Source organism: Artemia franciscana, chromosome 3 (assembly GCF_032884065.1).
Source record: "Artemia franciscana chromosome 3, ASM3288406v1, whole genome shotgun sequence".
NCBI lineage: Eukaryota > Metazoa > Arthropoda > Branchiopoda > Anostraca > Artemiidae > Artemia > Artemia franciscana.
This window is the reverse complement of record NC_088865.1, coordinates 11244154-11260877: the sequence shown is the minus strand read 5'-3', so window position 1 is coordinate 11260877 and position 16724 is coordinate 11244154. Positions and strand designations below refer to the sequence as shown.

At 33.1% G+C, this 16724-nt stretch overlaps 1 protein-coding gene across 2 annotated transcripts in view; it reads left to right on the top strand.

The window, feature by feature from the left end:
- Positions 1-16724, top strand: part of LOC136024880 (PDZ domain-containing protein GIPC3-like) — a 101719-nt gene that overhangs the window by 32989 nt on the left and 52006 nt on the right. For both annotated transcript variants that reach the window (XM_065700411.1, XM_065700409.1), the window contains exons 5-6: positions 13575-13690; positions 15223-15332. In XM_065700411.1, the coding sequence (XP_065556483.1) occupies positions 13575-13690; positions 15223-15332 (226 nt within the window). The remainder of the gene's footprint in view (positions 1-13574; positions 13691-15222; positions 15333-16724) is intronic.

Sequence of the window (16724 nt, the reverse complement as noted above, 5' to 3'; positions counted from 1 at the left end):
CTTGTGATGTTATGAAATGGTCATTCTGGGTTAGTTAAAAACTACTGAAAAGCCTTAAAACAAGACACGCCTATAAATTTAGGGTATAAATACTCACAAGAAAGCCTTAAAACAAGATACGCTTATAAACTTAGGGTTTAAATACTCACTGGAAAGCATTATTACAAGAAATACTTATAAATTTAGGGTATAAATACATGCTGGAAAGCCTTAAAAAAGAGATACTTATAAATTTAGGGTATAAATACTCATTGACAGTCTTAAAACAAAATATGGTTATAAATTTAGGTATACTCACTGGAAATTATTTTTCAAATTTCAGTTTTAGAAAAAAAAGTTTTTAGAAACAAAATTTTGAAAGATTCTTTTCAAGGAATTCAAAAGCGGTTGTCTCTCGCGTTGTGCTAAGTGGGGATAGTGCTCTTACTTGGCACAAGGAGACATTTCAAAATTTATAGTTCCTTTAAATCTTTATAAAAACAAAGCTCTCGGTAATTCTCGGCAAGGCAGTGCTATTGACATGGGTAGTACCGAAAAAGCTTTTGTAAGGACAAAATTTAAGAATTAATAGCTGAAAAATAAAGATTTTGAAATATAAATTTCATGTGGTAAACGATAAAGCACTTTAGTTTTCTTCATGGAAAAATTTAATACATTGATTTAAATAACATTCAAACATTGTACAACCATTTTTGAAATATCTAAGAATTTCTACTTCGAAAGCAGGTAGAGTATTTGGGGAAACATCTAGAAATCACTATTGTAGTTTTAGTTTTCCACAGGCAAAATGATTTGGATATTATAATAGCACAAATTGACTCCAGTGAGTTTATAATTATACAACATCAAAAAGGATGAAAACTCTATGAGTCTTTGATTGTATAAAACTTATAATTGTACATGAGCAATTTATGTAATTGTACAAGATAAAAAAGGATAAAAATCTCAGCTTAATGCTTCAAGGTTGTTCTACCCTTACTGCATATTTTGTTTGTTTACATAGGCTGTTTACCCTTACTGCACAACTGCATATTTTGAGATAAGGTGCTATGTACTTCTACTGCTTAATATACTAACATTGACCTACTTCCATAATGATTAGTTCATTATATCTACAATTGCCTGATTACGAAAACCTTTTTATCAAACAGTTTGTGGTAACGAACTGTAGTAAGGAGCGACCCGGCTCAATAGTAACCCAAACTCTAAAAAATGGAATTTTGATGCCAATAGCTACATCAAGAGAATCGCATTTTAGTGCTGGTTTTAAATATATAACTTTGAATGAATGAGCCAAAAAATCAGTTAAAGTCATTCAGAAATTTTTCAGCAAGAATTGTAAAGAAGATTTTTTAGAAGAATCTTGAGGATGTGTTAAATCTTTAAATTACTTTGAACTCGATATTAGGGTGATTCAAAGTAAAGAAATCCGAAATCCAATTTTTGGCATACAGGATGGTATGCAAAATGGGCAATGACATTTATTAGATGTTATTTGACCTACAACCTTAAATTGCCTAGATCGTTAAGGTTTATGATTTGCCATTTTACATTGATGTCTGTGGCTTGTGATGTTATGAAATGGTCATTCTGGGTTAGTTAAAAACTACTGAAAAGCCTTAAAACAAGACACGCCTATAAATTTAGGGTATAAATACTCACAAGAAAGCCTTAAAACAAGATACGCTTATGAACTTAGGGTTTAAATACTCACTGGAAAGCATTATTACAAGAAATACTTATAAATTTAGGGTATAGATACATGCTGGAAAGCCTTAAAAAAGAGATACTTATAAATTTAGGGTATAAATACTCATTGACAGTCTTAAAACAAAATATGGTTATAAATTTAGGTATACTCACTGGAAATTATTTTTCAAATTTCAGTTTTAGAAAAAAAAGTTTTTAGAAACAAAATTTTGAAAGATTCTTTTCAAGGAATTCAAAAGCGGTTGTCTCTCGCGTTGTGCTAAGTGGGGATAGTGCTCTTACTTGGCACAAGGAGACATTTCAAAATTTGTAGTTCCTTTAAATCTTTATAAAAACAAAGCTCTCGGTAATTCTCGGCAAGGCAGTGCTATTGACATGGGTAGTACCGAAAAAGCTTTTGTAAGGACAAAATTTAAGAATTAATAGCTGAAAAATAAAGATTTTGAAATATAAATTTCATGTGGTAAACGATAAAGCACTTTTGTTTTCTTCATGGAAAAATTTAATACATTGATTTAAATAACATTCAAACATTGTACAACCATTTTTGAAATGTCTAAGAATTTCTGCTTCGAAAGCAGGTAGAGTATTTGGGGAAACATCTAGAAATCACTATTGTAGTTTTAGTTTTCCACAGGCAAAATGATTTGGATATTATAATAGCACAAATTGACTCCAGTGAGTTTATAATTATACAACATCAAAAAGGATGAAAACTCTATGAGTCTTTGATTGTATAAAAATTATAATTGTACATGAGCAGTTTATGTAATTGTACAAGATAAAAAAGGATAAAAATCTCAGCATAATGCTTCAAGGTTGTTCTACCCTTACTGCACAACTGCATATTTTGAGATAAGGTGCTATGTACTTCTACTGCTTAATATACTAACATTGACCTACTTCCATAATGATTAGTTCATTTGATCTACAATTGCCTGATTACGAAAACCTTTTTATCAAACAGTTTGTGGTAACGAACTGTAGTAAGGAGCGACCCGGCTCAATAGTAACCCAAACTCTAAAAATGGAAATTTGATACCAATAGCTACATCAAGAGAATCGCATTTTAGTGCTGGTTTCAAATATATAACTTTGAATGAATGAGCCAAAAAATCAGTTAAAGTCATTCAGAAATTTTTCAGCAAGAATTGTAAAGAAGATTTTTTAGAAGAATCTTCAGGATGTGTTAAATCTTTAAATTACTTTGAACTCGATATTAGGGTGATTCAAAGTAAAGAAATCTGAACTCCAATTTTTGGCATACAGGATGGTATGCAAAATGGGCGATGACATTTATTAGATGTTATTTGACCTACAACCTTAAATTGCCTAGATCGTTAAGGTTTATGATTTGCCATTTTACATTGATGTCTGCGGCTTGTGATGTTATGAAATGGTCATTCTGGGTTAGTTAAAAACTACTGAAAAGCCTTAAAACAAGACACGCCTATAAATTTAGGGTATAAATACTCACAAGAAAGCCTTAAAACAAGATACGCTTATAAACTTAGGGTTTAAATACTCTCTGGAAAGCATTATTACAAGAAATACTCATAAAGTTAGGGTATAGATACATACTGGAAAGCTTTAAAAAAGAGATACTTATAAATTTAGGGTATAAATACTCATTGACAGTCTTAAAACAAAATATGGTTATAAATTTAGGTATACTCACTGGAAATTATTTTTCAAATTTTAGTTTTAGAAAAAAAAGTTTTTAGAAACAAAATTTTGAAAGATTTTTTTCATGGAATTCAAAAGCGTGGTTGTCTCTCACGTTGTGCTAAGTGGGGATAGTGCTCTTACTTGGCACAAGGAGACATTTCAAAATTTGTAGTTCCTTTAAATCTTTATAAAAACAAAGCTCTCGGTAATTCTCGGCAAGGCAGTGCTATTGACATGGGTAGTACCGAAAAAGCTTTTGTAAGGACAAAATTTAAGAATTAATAGCTGAAAAATAAAGATTTTGAAATATAAATTTCATGTGGTAAACGATAAAGCACTTTAGTTTTCTTCATGGAAAAATTTAATACATTGATTTAAATAACATTCAAACATTGTACAACCATTTTTGAAATGTCTAAGAATTTCTACTTCGAAAGCAGGTAGAGTATTTGGGGAAACATCTAGAAATCACTATTGTAGTTTTAGTTTTCCACAGGCAAAATGATTTGGATATTATAATAGCACAAATTGACTCCAGTGAGTTTATGATTATACAACATCAAAAAGGATGAAAACTCTATGAGTCTTTGATTGTATAAAACTTATAATTGTACATGAGCAATTTATGTTGTAATGTTATGAAATGGTCATTCTGGAATAGTTAAAAGTTACTGAAAAGCCTTAAAACAAGACACGCTTATGAATTTAGGGTATAAATACTCACAAGAAAGCCTTAAAACAAGATAAGCTTATAAATTTAGGGTATAAATACTCACTGGAAAGCATTATTACAAGATACACTTATAAATGTAGGGTATAAATACACACTGAAGGCCTTAAAAAAGACATGTATATAAATTTAAGGCATAAATACTCACTGGAAAGCCTTATCACAAGATATACTTATAAATTTAGGGTATAAACACATGCTGGAAAGCCTTAAAAAAGAGGTACTTATAAATTTAGGGTATACATAATCACTGACAAAGTCTGAAAACAAAATATGGTTATACATTTAGGCTTACTCACTGGAAATTATTTTTCAAATTTCAGTTTTAGAAAAAAAAGATTTAGAAGCAAAATTTTGAAAGATTCTTTTCAAGGAATTCAAAAGCATGGTTGCCTTTCGCGTTGTGTTAAGTGGGGATAGTGGCCTTACTTGGCACAAGAAGACATTTCAAAATTTGTAGTTCCTTGTAAATCCTAATAAAAAAGCTCTCGGTAGTACTCGACAAGGCATGGCTCTTGACATAGGTAGTACTGAAAAATCCTCTGTAATGACAAAAATTTAAGAATTAATAGCTGAAAAATAAAGATTTTGAAGTAGAAATTTTATGTGGTAAACGAGAAAGCATTATACTTTTCTTCATGGAAAAATTTAATAAATTGATTTAAATAACATTCAAACATTGGAAAACCATTTTTGAAATGTCTAAGAATTTCTACTTCGAGAGCAGGTAGAGTACTGGGGAAACATCTAGAAATCACAATTGCAGCTTTAGTTTTCCACAGGGAAAATGATTTCAATATTATAATAGCGCAAATTGACTCCAGTGAGTTTATAATTATACAACATCAAAAAGGATAAGAACTCTATGAGTTTATGATTGTATAAAACTTATGATTGTACATGAGCAATTTATATAATTTTACAAGATTAAAAAGGCTAAAAATTTCAGCTTAATGCTTCAGGGGTGTTAAAATAACTGTATATTCTGAGATAAGGTGCTATGTACTTCTACTCCTTAATATATTAACATTGACCTACTTCCATAATGATTAGTGTATTTGATCTACAATAGCCTCATTATAAAAAACCTTTTTATAGCTTAGAGTATCGACTAGGTTCGGTAACATTATCTCTCATCTCTTTCATTATCTCATCATCAACCTAGTCGTAATTCGACTAGGCTCGATAAAATTGTATCGCAAGTTTCTATGCGTCACAATGTCCATAAAACTTAAATAAAACTTTTTACCTAATCAATATTTTGCTGAGTTTACTTTTTTGTTACCGTGTGTAGGATAACACTGATAAACCGTATCATTTATGCTTGCTAAACTTTCAAAATTCCTTTGCTTCTAATTAAATGGAAGCTTAGTTTATGGAAAGTTGGTCCTCAGTAACAATATGAACTTTTGAACAAAGAGATATGAAGTTTTGTTTAAACTCTATATTCCAATCCGTGATTAGCTCATGAACGTACAGGAATCATTAGTTTTATTCCCCAATTGAATATAAAGGCAAGGTAAAAGGCAAAGAATATGGTACTAGACTTTAGAGTCCCTACCTGCGGTGACGATCCTCGTTTCTTGGCCATTCAGCCATGAAGTAGGATGGAGAAGATTATTGGGGGAAGCCATCCTTTGCTTCCAACCAACATCCCTGTTTACCTTCCTCTTATTTCTCCAGGTTCCTGTTTAGAGCTGGATCGGTTCTAGCTGAGCTCACAGAGTCACGCTACTGACCCTCATTTCAAATCAAATAACCAGTAACACCATTACTCGTATTTTTTTTCTAAAAAAAACGGTTACATATTTTTTCGGGAAACTTGGAATCCTGGGATATTCTGGCCTAAAAGAACGATCAAGAAAGGTCAGAAGTTTAAAAAAAACATTGAGAGCATTAGTTTTGGAAAAAAAATATTTATGAGGGAATTCATTTTTGTATATATGTCAGTATTGTAAAGACATTGTCACAGTTTTGTGAAAAATTTAAGATTTTCGTGCCAGGAAAAGTTTATATTAAATTGTTTTAAAAGCAAAAAACTGGTAATTAAAAAATATTTGTGTATTGATGAACAAATGATTGTAACAATTAAAAAACATTAAAAGAAAACCAAAAGTTTGAATCTTAGTAGACAATTGGTATTGGGAATCGGACTTGCTTTAATAATTAAATATCTTTGAAAAGAGACGCATCATTATGAAAAACTTATCTAGATGTAGAGCCAAAAAATGAAAATTTACAAGTTTTATGAATAATAGTTCGTTGGAAGAAAAACAAGTTTTTGTCTCCATACCTGAACAATCAACAAATCTACAACCTGGACTATCATGTAATAGCAGACCAATAAGGGCAGCTAAAGCAAAGGGCATTGTCATCAATTTCACAATGGGAGAAAATGAACAACCTGGACCATCAATTGAGACAAGAACCAAAAAAGAATTCTACAAGTGTTTTAATGATAATTCGTTGAAAGCAAACCTGGACCAACCTGGAGACAAGACCCAAAAAAAGAATTCTGCAAGTGTTTTAAACGATAATTCGTTGAAAGAAATAAGAATTATCCCACCACCAGAACAATTAACAAATCTGTAACCCGGACCATGATGTAATAATAGACCGATAAGGGAAGCTAAAGCAAAGGACATTGACATTAATTTCCCAATGAAAAAAATCAAGAACCTGGAACATCAAATGAGACAAGACCCAAATACAAAATTTACTCGTGTTATAAATGATGATTCGTTGGAAGAAAAAAAGTTTTTGTCTCACCACCTGAACAATTAACAAATCTATAACCTGCATCATCATGTAAGACTAGAGCATTGAGGCGTAGGCAGATGCATGCCTTGTACGTTTTGATGCATCGAAAATGAAAGAGTTCCTAATTTTTAAGGCACGTAATAGGGGGGGGGTATCATCCTGTTTTCTTCTTCAAAGAAAAGGTAACAACCCAAGTTGATACACTGTGTCTCATGGAGCTAATTTCTCTTTGGATCTTTCATGGACTGAGCATCTCAGTAAAATTGGATCCTTTCGTTCCAACGAAATTAGAAGTTATCCAAAGATACAAAAGCATTCTCTCTGATGAGTCTATTCAGACACCGTTCATTTCGTGCATCAGACCTGTCATGGAATATGCTTGTCATCTCTTCGCTGGTTCACCAAAAAGTCACATCACTCTTCTCCAACAAATAGAAATAGAGCAGTTTGTGCAGCAGCCTCTGGCAACAGGAAAGCTAAAACCCCACACTTGACCCATGAATGCCCCGGCGTGGCGTTCATGTCAGTTTTCGACACATACATGTGTTACCCTCTATCAGAGGAGTTAGCAAAGCTCGTTCCTATCTATATATGCAATATTTTAAATTGGTTATCTTAGTTTTTGTAATAAATGGTGTTTTAATCTTTTTTTGGCTCAGAATGGCAGAAAAGGCCGCTTCGTTACGACATGATCTATTCTATTACTTACAAAATGCACTCTATATTCTGTTCCGTTAAAATGAGCAATGGTATGTTCTTCATTTCGATCCGTGGCCAACTTTTAAGGGATGTCAAACTTTTTTTTTTGAAAGTCCTGAAAAATGTATTTTCACAATTAACTCGATTTAAACCTGTAATTATAGTTCTTGAATCTTGTTTAGATAAGAAATGTTTCTCATAGGACATTTTCTTTTAACACGATTGGTATCTTTGGTTACTAAGTTCTTCCTTTTACGAGGTTCCAGCCATTACTCCAACTAAGACGAAAAAGATAGTTTGATCATTCATAGTTTTATGGAGGGTTTGTGCCCTAGCAGGGCACTGAGTTTTCAGAAAAAGTAGTTTAAAGGCCCATTTTAAAGGAATCACTTGATTGGTCGATCAACCCGGGAAGCTTCATGTGTGGTATCGCAGAGAAAGAGAGTCCACTAAAATGTCTTGTGTCTGAAGAAGGTTTCGTTCTTTTTACTGGCTTAAAATCAAACAGTTCGTGGTAACGAACTGTAGTAAGGAGCGACCCGGCTCAATAGTAAACGAAACTCTAAAAAACGTAATTTCGATGCTAAAAGATATATAAAAAGAATCAGATTTTTATGCTGATTTTAAATATATAAGTTTCATCGAATTTAGTCCTTGTCATCAAAAGTTACGAGCCTGAGAAAATTTGCCTTATTTTTGAAAATAGGGGGTAACACCCCCTAAAAGTCATAGGATCTTAACGAAAATCACACCATCGCATTCAGCTTATTAGAGAATCCTATAGAATAAATTTCAAGGTTTAATCTACAGAAATGTGGAATTTCGTATTTTTTGCCATAAGACAAATCACGGGTGCGTGTTTATTTGTTTGTTTTTTTCCCCAGGGATCATCGTATCGACCGAGTGGTCCTAGAGTGTTGCAAGAGGTCTCATTCTAACGGAAATGAAAAGTTATAGTGCCCTTTTTAAGTGACCAAAAAATTGGAGGCCACCTAGGCCCCCTCCCACGCTCATTTTTTCCCAAAGTCGATGGATCAAAATTTTGAGATAGCCATTTTGTTCCGCATAGTCGAAAACCATAATGACTATGTCTTTGGGGATGACTTACCCCCCACAGTCCCTGGGGGAGGGGCTGCAAGTTACAAACTTTAACCAATGTTTACATACAGTAATGGTTACTGGAAAGTGTACCGACGCTATCAGGGGGATTTTTTTGGTTTGGGTGTGGGGTTGAGGGGAGGGGGCTATATGGGAGGATCTTTCCTTGGAGGAATATTTCATGGGGGAAGAGAAATTCAATGAAAAGGGCGCAGGATTTTCTAGCATTACTATTAAAAAAAAACAATGAAAATATAAACATGAAAAAGTTTTTTTTCAATTGAAAGTAAGGAGAAGCATTAAAACGAACAGAGGTTTTTACGCATATGAGGGGTTCTAAAAATGCTTTAGCATGAAGAGCGAGGTATTTAGGAGGAGATAAATACTTCGCTCTTTATGCTAAAAATTTTTTAAGTAATTTCAACTATTTATTCTACGGCCTTTCTGATTCAGGGGTCTTTCTTAAAGAATTGGGACAAAACAAGATTTAGTGTGAAGAGCGAGGTATTAACGAGGGGACCAACCACCTCATATATATAATCAAAAATGTAATAATATGAAAGTTTGTTACGTAAATTAATTCTTAAGTTACGTATATTTTTTACTAATAAAAACGTTCGTTAAAAATGAAAAGATCTAGTTGCCTTTTTAAGTAACCGAAAGATTGGAGGGCAACTAGGCCTTCTTCCCCACCCCTTATTTCTCAAAATCGTCTGATCAAAACTAAGAGAAAGCCACTTAGCCAAAAAAAAAGAATTAATATGCAAATTTCATTTTAATAATTTATGTACGGAGAGCCAAAATATGACATGCATTAATTCAAAAACTTTCAGAAATTAAATAAAAAAAACAAGTTTTTTGAAATGAAAGTAAGGAGCGACATTAATACTTAAAACGAACAGAAATTACTCCGTATATGAAAGGTTCTTTTCCTCCTCGAAACCCCGCTCCTTGCGCTAAAGTTTGATTCTTTCTCGCAACTCTACTTTTTAAAACAATAAAAGCTTTAGCGTAAAGAGCGGGGTGTCGAGGAGGAAAAGCCCATTTCATATACGGTGTAATTTCTGTTGGTTTTAATTATTAATGTTGCTCCTTACTTTCATTTCAAAAAACTTGTTTTTTTTATTTAATCAAACAGTTCGTGGTAACGAAGTAGTAAGGAGCGACCCGGCTCAATAGTAACCAAAACTCTAAAAAATGGAATTTTGATACCAATAGCTATATCAAAAGAATTGCATTTTAATGCTGGTTTTAAATATATAAGTTTCATCAAGTTTAGTCTTACCCATCAAAAGTTACAAGCCTGAGAAAATTTGCGTTATTTTAGAAAATAGGGGAAAACACCCCCTAAAAGTCATAGAATCTTAACGAAAATCACACCATCAGATTCAGCGTATCAGAGAACCCTATTGCAGAAGTTTCGAGCTCCTATCTACAAAAATGTGGAATTTTGCATTTTTTGCCAGAAGGCAGATCACGGATGCGTGTTTATTTGTTTTTTTGTTTTTTTGTTTTTTTGTTTTTTTTTTTTCCCCAGGGGTGATCGTATCGACCCAGTTGTCCTAGAATGTTGCAAGAGGGCTCATTCTAACGGAAATGAAAAGTTCTAGTGCCCTTTTTAAGTGACCAAAAAAATTGAAGGGCACCTAGGCCCCCTCCCACGCTAATTATTTTCCCAAAGTCAACGGATCAAAATTCTGAGATAGCCATTTTATTCAGCGTAGTCGAAAAACCTTATAAGTATGTCTTTGGGGACGACTTACTCCCCCACAGTCCCTGTGGGAGGGGCAACAAGTTACAAACTTTGACCTGTGCTTACATATAGTATTGGTAATTGGGAAGTATACAGGCGTTTTCAGGAGGATTTTTTTGGTTGGGGGGAGGGGTTGAGAAGAGGGGGATATGCTGGGGGAAGTTTCCATCGAGAATTTGTCATGGGAGAAGAAAACTTCCATGAAGGGAGATCAGGATTTACTAGCATTATTTAAAAAAAAATTAAAAAATAAATGTGAAAAAGCTTTTTCAGCTGGAAGTAAGGAACAGCAATAAAACTTAAAACAAACAGAAATTATTACCCATATAAGGGGCTCACCTCCTCATGATACCTAGCTCTTTACACTAAAGTATTTTTAGTAATTTCATCTATTTATTCTACGGCTTTTGTGATTCAGGGGTCATTCTTAATGAATTGGGATAAAATTTAAGCTTTAGTGTAAAGAGCGAAGTACTGACGATGGGGCGAATCCCCTCATATATGTAATAAAAACATGAGAATACAAAAGTTCTTTACGTAAGCTAATTTATAAGTTACGTAAATCTTTTACCAATAAAAAGATTCGTAAAAAATTAAAAGTTCTAGTTGCCTTTTTAATTAACCAAAAAATCGGAGGGCAACTAGGCTTCGCCCCCGCTCTTTTTTCTCAAAATCATTCGATCAAAATTATGAGAAAGCCATTTAGCCCCCCCCCCCCAAAAAAAAATATGCAAATTTCGTTTTGATTATTCCTCTGCGGAGAGCCAAAATCAAAACATGCATTGATTCAAAAACGTTCAGAAATTAAATAAAAAAAACGAGTTTTTTTAACTGAAAGTAAGGAGCGACATTAAAACTTAAAACGCACAGAAATTACTTCGTATATGAAAGAGGCTGCTTCCTCATCACCGCCCCGCTCTTTACGCTAAAGTTTTTTACTGTTTTAAAAAGAAGAATTGAGAGAAAGAGTCAAACTTTAGCGTCAAGAGCGGGGCGTTGATGAGGAAGCAGCCTCTTTCATATACGGAGTAATTTCTGTTCGTTTTAAGTTTTAATGTCGCTCCTTACTTTCAGTTAAAAAAACTAGTTTTTTTTATTTAATTCATAAAGGAACCAATCTAGTTTTAAAAGGAAGGTTTATTGACTTTCAGGCGTATACCTCAGGAGTAATGTGATTGGCTAAGAAATACACGTCACAGACGCAAACCAAGGAAAATAAACCACCATAGAATCTCGGGAAAATCAGCCCCTTATTTTATTCTTTGGTGATACTGTCAGTTTTGTTTAAACCGCAATAGGGATCCTTTTCCTTTGTCCTTGTATTTTTCTCTAGTTTTTTTTTTTTTTTATTAATCATCTCCTATCGTAGTAGTACGGGAATGATTTTCTTTTTTTCAAAACTAGTAACGTTTTTATTCAAGTAATTTAATTCTCGAAAGGCAACTCGTGATACAGAGAAGAAAGGAGGGGGTTATCTTCTAATGTAAAATTGTGTTTCTAATTGATAGTCTTCCAATTACCTAATTATTAGGGAATTCTAATATCTCATACACAACTCACTCAGAAGATATGTTCTTAAATGGTCGCTTTTCGATTCATTAATTTTTTTTTTTAATTTGGGATTCTTTTTGTTTGTTTTTCCATCTTCTATCTCTAATATTGGTCTTTCTTTGAATATCAAGAAGTGTAATTTCATTTATTTTGATATTAAGAAATACAAGTGATTTTTACTGAGGATATAATACTGAGGGAAAATCCATAACTAAATCCGTTTTTGATAATATATGGTATTTGAAAAAAGAAAGAAAGAAATTCAAAACTTTAAGTGTCAAATACAGTGATGTTGGCTGTCAAAAATAAAGCATATTTTATAATATTCTTCTTTCTTGGACTTTAGTTAGTATAAATATGTGTCAGCCCTACTTCGTCTATTCTTGGCGTATTAAGAATTGTTATGTATAGCATTTCCGAGGTATAAACAAAGCTCTAAAGTTGCCAGCAGCAGAATTCAACAAAATCCATAAGGCTGCCGACACTATAGTAGCAAAACTTGTGTTTTGACAGCTTTTCTAGGACCAAAAAGCATTTTTATACGTAAAAAAGCGTGTTTTCAAACAAAATCTGCCGACAAATTTGAGAACCACCAGTAGCATTGCTACTTTACTACCACACTTTTTTCATGACGGTGATTTCCGTTTGTCCTGATTCTTTGTCTTCTATTTCCCCCCATGTTCTACTTCAGCTGAAATTAATTTCAATTCACTAGTTTTCAATGCCAATAATTTTTCTTATCTTTTTTATATTTTGGAGTGTCATCGTGTTACTTAACCAGAATAAAAAGAACTGTGATAAGTATGTATTTTTCTTTTTCGACAAGTCGTTATCATTTTTCAGAAAATCAAATTATATTCTAGGCTCGTTTAACATTTTTTAGTTTGACAGAATTTTTTCTATATTTACTTATAAATTTGGATCATATCCTTAACTCTCAGGTCTAAGAACAAATCAGGTGTAATTTTAAACTACGGGTGCCTAAAGCTTTTATATTAAGCGAGTATTTGCTGTTATATGATCAGAAGATTTTCGAAACTTACAAAAGAATATATACTATTTTTCTTCTTGTATATGCCTATCATCTGATGGGCTAAGCTGCTAGTTAAGTTTTAATGGATTTATACTCCATTAAAGTCTTAATTTAAGTTAAAAACAGTCATGTGATGCTATACAACGGGTTCCTGAAGCCATCCGATCAAGAATAAAATTTTCATATACAGAAAGCAGGTTTCCGATCCCTGGAAAAGAATCGATACTATTTTGACTAAGGCTTCAACGGAGTTGAAGATGATCTATAACATCATACGACGGGTACCTGAGGCCATACCAACAAATGAGCGTTCCTCATTATAAACACGGTGGATTTCTTACCTTAAGACATCAATTTATGTTACTTTTATTAAAAATTTTAATTGAGTTGAAAATCATCATGTGATCTTTAACAGAGGACACCTGAATCTATCCTACCACATGAATAGTTCTCTTACAGTCAGTAGATTTCAATTCCTATTGTTTGAATATTTGCCATGTTTTTACTAGCTAGCTAACTAAAACATCGACTCAATTACTAGCTAAGTTTTAATTGAGTAAAAATTGTTGCAGCACACATTGAACCTCGAATCCGAATCGAAAATCTTGGATCCGAGAAGAAATCTTACGATTCAGGAAAGAAGACCTTGAGACTGAATGCGAACGGCCCTGTTGCAGTAGAAAACCCGGTAGGTTTATATATCAAATTTCTTGGTTAAGAAAACCTTGTACTAAATCAGCTTGATTAACTCAAAACATTAGATCTTGAGTAATTCTTTGTCAAAAAAGATTCTGTCAAATTCATGCCTACAAATCTAACCTATCAATTTTACGCTTCTAATTTTCTTGTTTAAAACTGCTTGCAATGCTGTTCTCAAGAAGAGAATCAACACGGTATGGATTAAGTTGTGATAAGGTGAAAATATAACAGAAGATCCTCCCATAGTCAATTGTATTAGTCAAGATCTAAGAATTGTATTGTGTCAAATCCGACCTTTAGACTGAAAAAGATGATACAGAGTGCACCCACTTCAGCCAAACTCTTCATAAATCTCCGTTTAATATTGAGATTAATTAGAACAAAAGAAAGTTTTTTCAACTGCAAGTAAGGAGTAACATTAACAATTAAAACGAACAGAAATTATTTAGTATATGAAAGGGGTTTTCTGCTCCTCGACGCCTCACTCTTTACGCTAAAGTTTTGTATTGTTTTAAAAAGCTGAGTTGTGAAAAAGAATCACACTTTAGCATAAAGAGCGGGGCGCTGAGGAGGAGACAATTGAATCGATTTGCTATCTCAGAATTTCGATTCAACTATATTTGGTCCTTATCGGACCTCGCTCTTTTTGGTCTCACCGTGGCTCAAAATGGTTAAACCGGCTCTTTATTGTCGTCTTATTTTTCCCAATTTTAGATGTAAAAAATTGCTTCCAAATAATCTTTTTTTCATCACTACGATTTTCTAGTAGGCTACCCCTGGAAAAATAACACAAATATTTGCTGCCAATGCTAAGACGAAACTTCCTGGTTTTTTGAAAATCTTAAATATTGTAATCGGTAACAGTATACATGAGATTTACAGTATTTAGTCTAATATGTGTAATATGTATTTAGTATTAGTATTTAGTGTAATATGCTTTTACAGCTACTGGATATTACTAGTGTAATATCCAGTGCTTCCGAAATGCCGAATTTTTCGAAAAAACTACTGAATTCCATCTCCAGAAGTAAAAAATATCAAAGAAACATGTTTAAGTTACATTTTTGTAATTTCTAAATTTTGAGTCATGGAATTTGAACGTCAGTTTTTATTTTCATCAGTTTTATCTCAAGCTCCTTAAAATAGCGTCAGAGAAATAAAATCAAATTTTAATGAATGTGCTTAATAGCGTTCCTTTGGCTACTGACCTGATAGTTTTTACTATACAGTATATTAAACAGTCTTAAGCTCCTTGTGAACTATTTATGGTTTTTTGTCTCTTTAAAATGTTATTTTTTTCTGTATTGAAGGCTCTCAATCAAAATTATATAATTATCTATTTTTCTCTTTAATATCTTATTCTTTTTGTTGTCTTTATTGTTTTTTTGCCTCTAATTCATTGTTTTCTCTCTTCTGAATAAGTGTTTCTTATTCTGTTTTCTCTTCTTTCACCTCATTTATCATTATTTTATACATCTTTTGGGATTTCAACCTTATTTATTAAAAGTCTTTTTTTATCAGGGTGAAAAAAGGAAAGCTAAAGTAACATCTGAGGAACAGGATCCAGAAAAAATAGGAAGTGTTCAACCAAAGAGGATTGGAAAGAAGAGGACAGCCACAGAACGGCCAAGGTTAATATATTATGTTTTTCAATATTCCTAGATTGCCTAGGCTATTTAAAAATTGTAAACTTAGTCGTTGCATGTTTAACAAATAATAATCAGATAATTTAAAATAACAACATTAAAAAAAGAACTAAATCTGTGTTTGAAATTGAATAAAAAAACTAATTTTTTTAACTGAAAGTAAGGAGCGACTTTAAAACATAAAATGAACAGAAATTATTCCGTATATGAAAGGGGTTTTCCTCCTCATTGTCCTGCTCTATGCGCTAAGGTTTGACTCTTTCTCTCAATTCTACTTTATTAAACAATAAAAAACTTTAGCGTAAAGAGCAGGGCGTTGAGAAGGAACAGCCCGTTTCATACACAGAGTGATTTTTCATGTTTATTTTTTTTCATTGTTTTTTTATTGTAATGCTGGAAAATCCTGTGCCCTTTTCATTGAATTTCTCTTCTCCCATGACATATTCCTCCAAGAAAAGATCCTCCCATATAGCTCCCTCCCCTGAACCCCACACCCAAACCAAAAAAATCTCCCTGATAACGTCGGTACGCTTCCCAGTAACCATTACTATGTGTAAACATTGGTCAAAGTTTGTAACTTGCAGCCCCTCCCCTGGGGACTGTGGGGGAGAAAGTCATCCCCAAAGAAATAGCAATTATGGTTTTTGACTATGTTGAACAAAATGGCTATCTCAAATTTTGATCCGTTGACTTTGGGTAAAAATAGAGCGTGAGAGGGGACCTAGGTGCCTTCCAATTTTTTGTACACTTAAAAATGGCACTAGAACTTTTCGTTTCCGTTAGAATGAGCCCTCATGCAAAATTCTAGGACCACTTGGTCGATACAATGACCCCTGAGGAAAAAAACAAACAAAAAAACAAATAAAGACGCACCCGTGATCTGTTTTCTGGCAAAAAATACAAAATTCCACATTTTTGTAGATAAGAGCTTGAAATTTTCGTAACGGGGTTCTCTGATACGCTGATTGCGATGGTGTGATTTTCGCCAAGTTTATGTGACTTTTAGGGGATGTTTTTCACATCCCCTATTTTTCACAATAAGGCAAATTTTCTCAGGCTCGTAAATTTTGATGGCAAAGACTAAATTTGATGAAACTTATATATCTAAAATCAGCACAAAAATCTGATAATTTTGCTGTATCTTTTAGTATCAAAATTCCGGTTTTTAGAGTTTCGTTTACTATTGAGCCGGGTCGCTCCTTACTACAGTTTGTTGCCACGAACTGTTTGATATGCTTGACGTAAACTTGAGATGCTAAGTTCAGTGGCTTCAATTTGGGGGAAGCGGGATGTGCCGCCTAGACCCTCCTGCCCTTATATTTGGAAAGTACCGTTATGGAGGGTGATATATCCATCGAAAAATTTCTTTTTGGTATT